The sequence below is a fragment of the Danio rerio genome, chromosome 13 (genome assembly GCF_052040795.2).
Source record: "Danio rerio strain M-AB ecotype USA chromosome 13, GRCz13ab, whole genome shotgun sequence".
NCBI lineage: Eukaryota > Metazoa > Chordata > Actinopteri > Cypriniformes > Danionidae > Danio > Danio rerio.
In genome coordinates this window covers 27545001-27557185 of record NC_141033.1, presented here as the reverse complement: position 1 = coordinate 27557185, position 12185 = coordinate 27545001, and the positions used below count along the sequence as shown (strand labels likewise).

General features: G+C 36.0%; 1 protein-coding gene and 1 long non-coding RNA gene across 3 annotated transcripts in view; one reads left to right on the top strand and one right to left on the bottom strand.

The window, feature by feature from the left end:
• The window catches only part of adka (adenosine kinase a), a gene marked incomplete at its 5' end in the record, with an annotated part of 289242 nt that overhangs the window by 134587 nt on the left and 142470 nt on the right, over positions 1-12185 (top strand). For both annotated transcript variants that reach the window (NM_212791.2, NM_001272084.1), the window contains 1 exon segment: positions 5508-5616. In NM_212791.2, coding sequence (NP_997956.1) covers positions 5508-5616 — 109 coding nt within the window.
• Positions 1-12185, bottom strand: part of LOC147841073 (uncharacterized) — a 360944-nt gene that overhangs the window by 250966 nt on the left and 97793 nt on the right. The window lies entirely within an intron of this gene.

The window sequence follows — 12185 nt, the reverse complement described above, 5'->3', positions numbered from 1 at the left end:
GTTTGTTTGTTAAGTGGTTTTATTGGATGGATATGCACAGCTGAGATGCACAGAATAGCAGTATATTAGTGGATGATATTAAAGAATTTAGGTGTAATTATATGGGCATATGAGTGTGTATCCAGGATTACTGTTTGAAAGGGTATGTATTGTAAATGTGTGAAATATTTAGTTTTAGGTTTGTTTTCGTTGTCTAATAGTACTTGTAAATGTTGGTGGAATGGAAGTAGACAGAGATGTACTGTTCACAGATGTTAAACAAGAAGTTTAATATGACTCTTTAATTTTTATAGTCTGTATTTAAAGGTTTAATATTTGACAACTGCTTTTTCATAGCGATTTAGAACATCCCGCAGCAGCAAATTAATAGACATTTTAGCTATTTTGAATACAAATTATTGAAATAATTGGTAACATAATTCATAATTCATAAGTGAATTTAAAGGTATATTTACAGTGAAAAATATGTCTGCAAAATTGTTGCAAACAATTTGTGTTGAATTAAATTAATCAAATTAAATTTAGTAATGTTCAACCTCATTTGTTTGTTTAAATAATAATAATAATAATAAATAATAATAATAATAATGATAAAATAAATTGTTTACAACCACTTAACTATAAAATTAATGTTATTCTTTTATTTAATAATAAATAAATAGAAAATATGTGTGTGTGTGGGTGTGCGTGTGCGTGTGCGCGTGGGTGTGTCTATAGTTGAAATCAAAATTTTTTAGCCCCCCTTTGATTTATTTATTTTTTTTATTTTTTAAAAAATATTTCATAAATGATGTTTAACAGAGAAAGGAAATTTTCACAGCTTTTCTGATAATATTTTTTCTTCTGGGGAAAGTCTTATTTGTTTTATATCGGCTAGAATAAAAGCAGTTTTTAATTTTTTTTAAAACCATTTAAGGTAAAATATTATTAGCTCCTTTAAGTAATTTTTTTTCTCGATAGTCTTCAGAAAAAAACATCATTATACAATAACTTGCCCAATTATCCTAACCTGCCTAGTTAACCTTATTTACCTAGTTACGCCTTTAAATGTCACTTTAAGCTGTGTAGAAGTGTCTTTAAAAACATCTAGTAAAATATTATTAGCGTTCTGTAGAGTTCAAAAAGTGTCGATTTTCACGTTGAACAACATTTATCTTGTAATGGCTAAATGGCTATATATATATTTATATCACATTTAATTTTTATTATTATTTTGGTAATAATAATTCTGTAAAAGCATCTATAAAGACACAACAAACTTTATATTGTGTTATAATAGCAGTTGTAACTACATTTATTATAGTGTTATTAATACTTGTCACTGATGCATTTGATTTTTTAATATACATGTTCAAATCACATTATACACTGATTTATAATTGTTTATTAGTCACTCGTGATTTTATTCATAAAGATGCAGTCGGCAATGTTTAAATGTTATTATGCCCTAGTTACAGACTCCTTAGGAAGTGATTAAATTTAGTTCTCAAGTGAATTGATGGATTTATAGGAGCTGATAAGGTTGATAAGAGCCCTGTGCCTTATAATAATTACTGTGGCTCATAATACAGTTACTAACCTTTAAAAAATGCATCAGTGATGGCTTTAAGTAATATGTATTAGTATACTATTATAATTATTAATATTATTATATATTGTAGCTATAGCTGTCGTTATAATACAGTATGTTTTTTTGTTTTTATATATGCATTTTTAGAATGTATTATAAATGATTATAAACAGACTTATAATTCATCATGGGCATGAGCTTCATATAACTTTTTTCAGTTCTTGAACACAATATGATTTCTTTAACTCTCATATACACCACCTGACAAAGGTCTTGTCGTTGATCCCAGTTGTAAGAGCTACAAATAATAACTTGACGTCTAGTTGATCATTTGGAAAAGTGGCAGAAGGTAGATTTTTCTGATGAATCATCTGTTGAACTGCATCCCCATCATCAAAAGTACTGCAGAAAATTATTGGAACCTGCATGGACCCAAGATTCTGACGGATATCAGTCAAGCTTGGTGAAGGAAAAATGTTTAAAAAAAGAAAAAAAGAAAAAAGAAAAAAAAGGAAGCCTGAGGTATCAAGACATTTGTGCTGCCCATTACATTACAAACCACAGGAGAGGGCAAATTCTTCAGTAGGATAGTACTACTTCTCATATACTTCAGCCTCCACATCAAAGTTTCTGAAAGCAAAGAAGGTCAAGGTGCTCCAGGATTGGCCTGACCACCAGTTACCAGACATGAACATTATTGAGCATGTCTGGGGTAAGATGGAGGAGGCATTGAAGATGAATCCAAAGAATCTTGATAAAGTCCTGCAAGAATGCTTTCTTTGCCATTCCAGATGACTTTATTAATAAGTTATTTGAATCATAGCAGAGATGTATGGATGCAGTCCTCCAAGCTCATGGGAGTCATATACAACATTAATTCTCTTTCCACTGCAGCATGACTTTATATTCTATACTGAACTGTATTTCTGTTAAATGACAAGTATTTTGTCTAAGCAAAGTCAGACGTTGCTGTCCTTATAGCATGATCATATTTTATTTTGGGAAAATAAGCTTGTATCTAGTAGCCTTTGCCTTTCATGTAATCCACTTCTGATACCAAATGATCAACTAAATTCCAGTTATTTTTTTTCTGTTCTTAAAACTTGAATAGGCGACAAGACTTGTCAGGTTGTGTAGAGATGCAAGATTTTGATTTATACACCTTAAATATACCAAACATCCCCACATTCTGTGTAATTCTATGTAATACTATGTAATTCTTCAGGTTATTATAGCTGTGTTCTATTTGTGTTTTTCTGCATTGTGCAAATTGTATAATTATGCAGTACTGTACATATTTCTTATCAGGCGATGTACATTCATATGCTCTTGAGTCCTATATAAAAACATGCACCTGTTCATAAAAGCTCAGTCTCTGCCATTTGTTTCAAACCTCTTCACTTTTCCCCCCCAAAAGCCATAACCGCAGGTCTATTGATTCTCATTTGTGGCCTGACTGTGCAAAGCAGCGCTTCTTCTCTGAGGCTAATGCTGCTTCATTGTAGCGGCCGGCCTGTTGGGACCGCATCCTCTCAGTAACAAGTGAATAATGAGAGTGGTTGTTTTTCAAAGTGGAATTAGTTGTTTTTGTTGATACGAGGACCACCGGGAGGTTAATGGAGAAACAGCAGTCCCGGTGGACATTTGCAGTTCTCCTGCATTATTGATTTGTTTGTTCATTTATTTATGGGAAAGGTCTTGTAAGGCGTTTGCACTTAAATAAAAAAGAGGAGAAATAAAGGAGGGGAAAAGTGTGTTGATATTTAATTCTGGCTGAGCTGACACTAAGCAGCTGTTTAGAAAGCCATAGTCCATATGTTAGTCGTATTCCGCCTACAGCAATTTACAGAGGTACAGCAGCGGCACGTTTCACTCAGGAAAAGAGCTACATAATTTACACAATCACCCTGAAGATAGAGTCGCTTTCTCAACTGCATTATGTGGCGGCTTTCAGATAAAGCCATTTTAGAGAAGGAAATGGGCATTGGTGTTATGAGGAATAGACGGTGCCTTTGGGTCATATAATGATGATAATTTCAAGACGCAATTTTTCTCAAAACCTTCAGGAAAACGAATTTCTGAAACATATTTTTAGGTATTCAGCTAGCAACAATTTGCCTTGTTGGAGAATTTATCATGCGAGATGCATTTTACATTTTTTAAGATGCCCAACACAATGCTTTTATATTTTATGGTATAAAGTATTTTTTATGTGTCTTTTTGGGGCTGCAGGATTTTTTGTTTATCGGCGTAGACGTTTAGTATACTTTTCTCTGGATTAAATGAATGAGTCTATTTTTATTAAACAATCATCAAACTACATTAATTGGGATGAAATTTGCATGAAATGTAATAAACCAGTGACAAGCATTAATAAATGCACTTTATTACCTGACAAAAGTCTTGTCGCCTATCCTAGTTTTAGAAACAACAGATAATAACTTGACTTCTAGTTGATCATTTGGTATCAGAAATTGCTTATATTAAAGGCAAAGGACTCTAGATTACAGTTTACCAAAATAAAATATGATCATGCCTTGATTTTTAATGATTTAATTAGGACAGCAAGGTCGGACTTTGCCTAGTCTCGTCACATAAAGGAAATAGTGTACAGTATAGAATATAAAGTCATGGTGCAGTGAAAAAAAAAAGTATATTGTGTATGACTCCCATGAGCTTGGAGGACTGCATCCATACATCTCTGCAATGACTTAAATAACTTATTAAGTCACCTGGAATGGAAGCATTCTTGCAGGACTCCCAGAGTTCATCAAGAATTCAAGATTCTTCGGATTCATCTTTAATCTCTGCTGCATCTTACCCTAGAAATTCTCAATATTGTTCATGTCTGGTGACTGGGCTGTCCAAACCTGGAGCACCTTGACCGGCTTTGCTTTCAGGAACTTTGAAGTGGAGGCTAAAGTATGAGAAGGAGCACAATCCTGCTGAAGAATTTGCCCTGTTCTGTGGTTTGTAATGTAAAGGGCAGCACAAATATCTTGATACTGTACCTTTGGCTGTTGATGTTGCCATCCACTCTGCAGATCTCTCGCACACTCCATACTGAATGTAACCACAAAATCATGCTTTTTCTTCACCAAACTTGACTGCTTTCTGTGAGAATCTTAAGTCCATGCGGGTTCCAATAGGTCTTCTGCAGTACTTGTGATGGTTGGGATGCAGTTCAACAGATGATTCATTGGAAAAATCTACCTTCTGCCAATTTTCCAAATGAGCAACTAGACGTCAAGTTATTAATTATTGATCTTACAATGGGGGTTGACGACAAGACAAAGATACAAATTAAATTTCCAGTATTTTAGTTTTTCTTAAAGTCTAGCAGTATTCAGGCACAAATTACATAATCAAATGTAAAATAGCACAAAAATGCATGTATTGCTAATGCACATATACATACAATTGATCTTTATTTGTATATTTAGGTTAAAAACATAATTATTTGTACCTAAATTCTTTTGAAGTGGCTTAAAATGCTCACACAGTCACAGTGCTTAAAAACACATGCAGATGATGATAAACTTATTGGTTAGGTTATGGATAAACTTTGCAATGATGTTTGCATGCATGTTTTGAACTCTGACTCATGTGTAATATCATCTCCACATTGCAGATGTGACTATTGTGGATACACACATTGCGATATCAATGCTGAGACAATATATTGTGCAGTCCTAGTGTCTCTGTTGTAAAAAAAAAATGCAGTATTTATATTTAAGTTTGTTATCTTTCCAAAAAAAAATGTATTGTTTGACATGTTTAATTGTAAATTCTGTGAGCTGAAAATAGTATTTTTGCAAGGTAATTGCTGCTGAATAATTGCTTATGGTGCAAATGATTTGTGTTTATAGTGATATTGACCTCAGTTTGTACGGCTGACAGTTTGATTTACTGTAGTTTTGTGTTTTTGTTCTGTTAGGTCTCTTGTTGCAAATCTCGCTGCCGCTAATTGCTACAAGAAAGAGAAACACCTCGATCTGGAGGAGAACTGGAAACTTGTTGAGAAAGCCCAAGTTTACTACATCGCTGTGAGTAGAAAAGTCTCTCTTGACACTTTTGCCTTTTTTGCAGTTTGTCACCATGTGATGCGAAGTGTTAAAGTACTTTTTTTTTTCCAAGCTGGCAGTTTGATTATTGTTTTCTGAGCCAAGCTTTCATATCGCAGGGGGTGCAACTTTTTGCTGTTGATGAAGATTTTGTTTAGTTGAATGTTTTCTAAATGTGATCTTATGGTAAAAACATTGTCTTCTGCAATATGGAACTTAAATTCCAACCTCTTCACATGTTTCATAAAGTCCTGAAGTGAAGAAACTGCTATTTCATGAGTGGGAGTTAACTCCAATGCCACTTACACTGGTACTGTATTATGCATTTTTTTTCATTGACAAATGATGTTAAATAATGCTATTATAAAGGTCACACTTTACAATAAGGTTCATTAGTTAATGTTAATTAATGCATTTACTAACATGAACAAACAATGAACAATACATTTACTACTGTATTTGTTCATGTTAGTTAGGGTTAGTTAATGAAAATACAGTAGTTCATTGGTAGTTCATGTTAACTCATGGTGCATTAACTAATGTAAACAAGCATGGACTTGGATGTTAATAATGCATTAGTAAATGTTCAATTATGATTAATAAATGCTGTACATTTGTTGTTCATGATTAGTTCATGTTAGTAAATGCATTAACTAATGAACCTTATTGTAAAGTGTTACCATTTTCAACAGGGTCTGAAATGATTTGAACCTGTTCACTTTGAGCCAGATCCAGTTGCTTTCATGATGTAACTTCTCATTTGCATCAGTGCATTAACACAATTACTAAAGACTGTGGGTTGTGTACTTAAAGAACATTGTATGTAAATTTAGTTTTTTAAATCGTAAGTTGGGTTTGAAAGCAAAAATGATTTGGCATAGATAAACAGTTAAATTATAAGTCCTATGCAGTATACATTTATGTTGTACTTTTTGAAAAGTATGTTGTATAATACTTATCATCTGTATTAACTTTTCTTACTCTCTTTCATTATTACGTTAATAATGACTTTTGAGTTGACTTGTATATAACTGTGTTCAATATATTAAATCTGTATTGTTTAGATATTCTAGACATGAGTCATGTGACCATAGTGTTTAATTGAACTCAAGACACACTTGAACTTGCGTAGGTGCAGTTTTAATGGAATAGCCATGTTAATAATAATACATTTTTTCAAGTGCCTGCACTTTTTGTTTGATTTTGAAAGTTGCCGTAGATTCACTTATATGGCAATTTCAGACAAAAACTAATAACTCTTTCAATTTTGAAGCGCATAGGTCAATAAATATAGATTATTTGGAATTATTTTGAGCGTAAAAAAACTGAGTGCAAAACAAATAGTTACTTCTGATGTAAGTGAACCAGTGAAAATAACAGTCATTTATTTCTTATTGGGTTGATAACAATTACAAAAAATAAGCATCTTTTGGTCTATATTGATATACAGTTGAAGTCAGAATTATTAGCCCCCTTTTTAATTTTTGCCCCCAATTTCTGTTAAACGGAGAGATTTTTTCAACACATTTCTAAACATAATAGTTTTAACAACTCATTTCTAATAACTGATTAATTTTATCTTTGCCATGATGACAGTAAATATTATTTTACTAGATATTTTTCAAGACACTTCTATACAGCTTGAAGTGACAGTTAAAGGCTTAACTAGGTTAATTAGGCAAGTTATTGTATAACGATGGTTTGTTTTGCAGACTATCGAAAAAATATAGCTGAAAGGGGCCAATAATTTTGACCTTAAATTATTTTTTATTCTAGCCGAAATAAAACAAATAAGACTTTTTCCAGAAGAAAAAAATATTATCAGACATACTTTGAAAATTTCCTTTCTCTGTTAAACATCATATGGAAAGTCTAAATAATAATTCTGACTTCAACTGTACCTCACCCAATATATTGTGCATAATGTGTAGAACTCAGTGTTCTCTTTCCAATGCTGATTAAAGCACAAACCCACAACGTTTGGCATAGTTTTGTAATAATCAGAGCAGAACCAGAATCTGCTAAGCTCCACATTGTTTACATCATCTCTGTTTAAGTTCATAATGTAAATCACATAATGTCTTGCTATTAATAAAACATTAACTGTGTTTAGCCCTCATTAGCTCCTAATTTTCTACTTGTTAATAGTTATTAAGGTAGTAGTTAGGTTTTGGTATTACGTAGGGCTCAACGGACCATGTACTTTATAAGTACAAATAAACAGCCAATCTCCTAATTTAGATAATAACGGTCATTTATTTCTTATTGGGTTGATAACAGTAACAAAAAATAACCATCTTTTGGTCTATAATGATGTAACGCCGGGGAGTGACACTGACAACAGAAGGTAAGATCCAATATGCAGGTTTATTCAGCGTCAGGCAAGCAGTGGTCAAATCAGGTTCGAACAGGTATGTGCTGGCAAATCCAGAATCGTAGTCAATATACAAGCAATAGGTCATAAGGCAGGCGGTTAAACAGTAGAACAAGGAATACCAGGCTAGGGTTTACACACGGAGAAACAAAACAGGGAAAAACGCATTGTAATGTCACTGGTACAGCAAACAAGACTCTGCAAACTGGAAGGGTTTATGAGTGGCTTATAAGTGGTATGATATCAGTCTATGACAAGGTTCAGCTGGTGTGTGCAATCAAGCTAGATGAATGAGCAGGCGTGCGTGTCTGGGAGAAGTGCATGTATGAATGTGTAGTCCTGGGGAATGCGTAAGTGTAGTCCTGAGAGTTCGTGTGAGAACCAGCGATCTCTGGAGAGCGATCGCTGGTTGTGTGACAAATGATATACAGTTGAAGTCAGAATTATTAGCCCCCCTAATTTTCTGCTTGTTAATAGTTATTTAGGTAGTAGTTAGGTTTCGGTATTAGGTAGGACTAAGGAACGTAAATTTGATCAACGGACCATGTACTTTATAAGTAAATATAAACAGCCAATCTCCTAATATAGATAAGTAATGAGCCACATGTTAATAGTGAGAATTGGTCGTTTAAACTAAAATGTTACTGCTTATTTTCTAATATTAGTTCAAAAGATCAGATAAGTTGATTAAGTTCCAACTCTCCAGTTAAAGGAGGCAGAAAAATGGTTCAAAAGTAGTCAAAGAAACTGATTAAAACACCAAGTGTAAATAAGAAAGTCTCTTCCTCACCCTACTAGTGATCCAATCAACCAAACCATGTCATAATACAAGGTGTAAACAGGGCACAGTCATTGGCATACATTATTATACTCTCTCACCTGTGAGAGTACAGAGATTTGATTGAGGGTTCTTGAGGGCAGGGTTCTTACGGTCATGGAAAACCTGGCAAAGTCATGGAATTTTGATATGGCCTTTTTCAGGCCTGGAAAATTTTTTGGAAAAACAGAAAAACCCACAAAGTTTTGTAAAAGTCAGGACAGATATCAGATATCAGATAACAGATATCTGCATACTTGAATGTATTTTTTTCTTTTTTTTCCTTGGCCAATCACATACTCTCACATTTTTAGCGCGGTGTAGGCATTATTTAAATTAATTTTACACAGATATAAATGAAAACTAAATAGATTGTTGCGTGTTTTACGATATGCTGTAAAAAAATTAAACATGCATTGCTTTTCTTTTACCATGAATATGCAGACATTGCATGAAACATTAGGTCATGAAAATTTGCTTGAAAGTCTTGGAAAAATCAGTTGTACCCCATATATCTTAAGTCTTTAAGAAAACAAGTTTATCAAAGCACTCGTCTGCTTTGCCAGTCAACTGTGCTGGTTAATTCTGAATCCACATCGCGAGAAGAGAGATGCAAAAAGCCGCCGCTTGTAATTACCGGTAATCAAGGTTGGTGTGAAACGAGCGACCCCATTACACTCCGACCTTATTGTTAATGAGCCATTGCAAATGTGATTGGGATGGCTCTCCACGTGGGTCTGTACCTGCTGTAAGCGCCATTCATCGAGGGGAAAGTCTGGCATCTGCGCGGGCTCGGACGTCATTTGTTCAATACCTGTATTGTAGGACTGTGATTAACCTCGAAGCAGGAGTCAGTCTTTGAAGCTCAATTTGGCAGCCATTGTAACGTGACACTCTAATCAAATCATTTTTGTCCCTGATTAAACGTTTTTCATCACACTGTCGTTTGGTGAATGGGAAGCTCGAGGCTATACATGAATATTGAGGAGCCGTCGCGTGTTGACGGCCTTTGTGTTTTCGAACTTGGCTGAATGCACCAATATTCATGGGAAAGTGCCCTGATAGCTCTGCCGTTTCATCGGCTGCTTTTCAGCACTCTTGTTGCATAAGCGTGCAGTCGCACAAGGCGTTCCACCGAACATGGTGATCTGCATCAAACTGTGCCCTTGGATGAATGGCCGTCCTCAACCACAGAGAAAGAAAGTGAGCGAGCAAGCACATTCCAGTGTTTATTGAAAGTCTTGTCCCCGTTTTGTCAGCCCAGGCTTTTCAGTTGTACTTGTTTGACAGCGATCCTGAGGGAGAGGTGATAGTTTCTGTTGTGGATGCCCTGCTTGGTTTGTCCGAGGCTCAAATTTCAGCTGAGATTGGAGTGCTGAGCGTCCCAGCGGGCAGGCTTGTTTTTCCTCCACAGGTCCAAACTGAGCCGTGATAGCAGCTTCTCCAGGTGCTCTGCAGGTCTCTGCTCTGCAGACATGTTTAATGCATTTGGCCGGACTGCACATCCATTCTAGCCCCCATTTTTCTTGTTCTGTGCTCTGTTTCTTGGCCAGAGGCGGCCCCGGTGATGTTCGAGGAGTGTGAGAATTGATTATCCAACCAGAGCAAGTTCATTACTGGAGTAGATCTTCTCTCACCTTAATGGTGTAAGAACCGCTCCTGAATTCTGGCCCTGCTCTCAGAGCGGTCAGAGATGCTCACAGTCCCTGAGGGAGCGGACTTGACTGTGTCAGGAGCACCGACTGAGGTCTCGGCGGCCCAAGTCTCAATGGACTTCCTTTTTGTTCTACACGCACTTGTTTCTGAGAAGGGACTTTAGTGCTTGTTTTGGCTCGGCCTCAGATCTTGATTGTTTGAACTGAGAAACTGAAAACAGGCCGGTTGATCAAATAAACCGAGTGCTCTTGTTCGTTGTCCTGCTGGTTATCTGGGAGTCTCTGTATTCGACTGACGGAGGATTATGTAAGCGATTTCCTCTTCCATATAACCATCACAGGCCGTGGCACCAGCCAGTCTGTCCTTGTTATGCATCAAGCCACATCTGACTCTTCCTCTCTCTCTCTCTCTGTGTCTCTCTCTCTCTCTGCTGACCTTAAGCTTTTTCTGGAGTATCTCTTTCTTCTCTTCTTTCTGATAGAGATTTCTGCCTTGTTGTGAAATTGATGCAAGCAAGACTAATTCATTAGGCAAACTGTAGATTTTTTTGGCTTTATTTAAATCTATTGTTCTTTGTCTATCTGTTGTTCTACAGTATCTGTCATTGTTGTTCTGTCATTCGGTTTCTATATTTTTCATTCGTTTTTTCTAACTTGTATTCTTTCTTTCATTTTATTGTTCTACATTATCTGTCATTCTGTCTGACATTTTCTCTATCATTCTGTTTGTCATGTCTTGTTGTTTATATCTTTCAGTCTTTTTTCCAACGATCTGTTGTCTGTCTGTCTAACTGATTTAAATGTAAAGTTGATTAATCAAAGCAGGAAATGTACATCTATACAGGGCTTTGTAATTCATCCAAATGTTGTGTCCTTACATAAAAGCAGAGAATTAAATCCCATTTAATTTAAAATGCAAATATGTTGGCTGGGTTTGCAATGCGTTAGGCTGGATTTATCATCAGTGCCTGTGCAAATATGTAATTGCCATGTAATTGGCAACCATGTGAGCCCATCTGTGAGAGCACAATACAGCGGTGGTCAATCCTCCACCGGGACCCTCAGAGAGCCTCTCTTGCTAGACCACTCCAGATCTGTTTAGATTTGCTCATAGCTCCCCTGACAGTACTGCGACGGCACCCTGGTCCACCAGCAGAATTCTTATCTGCTATTTACAAAGTCATGGCCCTAAAATGGTACCGTATCATGGCATCAATCAAGGCTGCTCCATTTTCCACCTAAGCACCTCTCAGTAACCAGCTAGATTTACTCGTTTAATGGTAAACAAGGACATATTGTGAATGGTAAGTGCAGAGGTCTGCTCGATAGTCCTCCGCGGTGCATTTTGCTGAGATTGTTTTTTAAAGAGGGCTGAGTGGAGAACATCCAGCGCCATTTCCACTTAATGCACTGTGGCATGCTTCAGTGCGGTGATAAGGGAGGCCTCCTTGAGCGGTAATCTCCATTGACCTTGTGTTCAGAATGGAAGACAACCCTGTGTGAACATGAAACCATGCAACTCGCTCGCCTTAACCTCAGGGATTGATTTTAATTTACCCTGATGTCGTTCTATTGAGAGGCTAGATATGCATTTCCTGAAGTAAATGCCAGTGCTGGCTAGGCATAGAGGATAGTTGTAGTGCCGAATTATGTAAGATCAAGTCTTGGGCTTTGGTTTTCATTCATTCGTTTTGCTTGGGCTTAG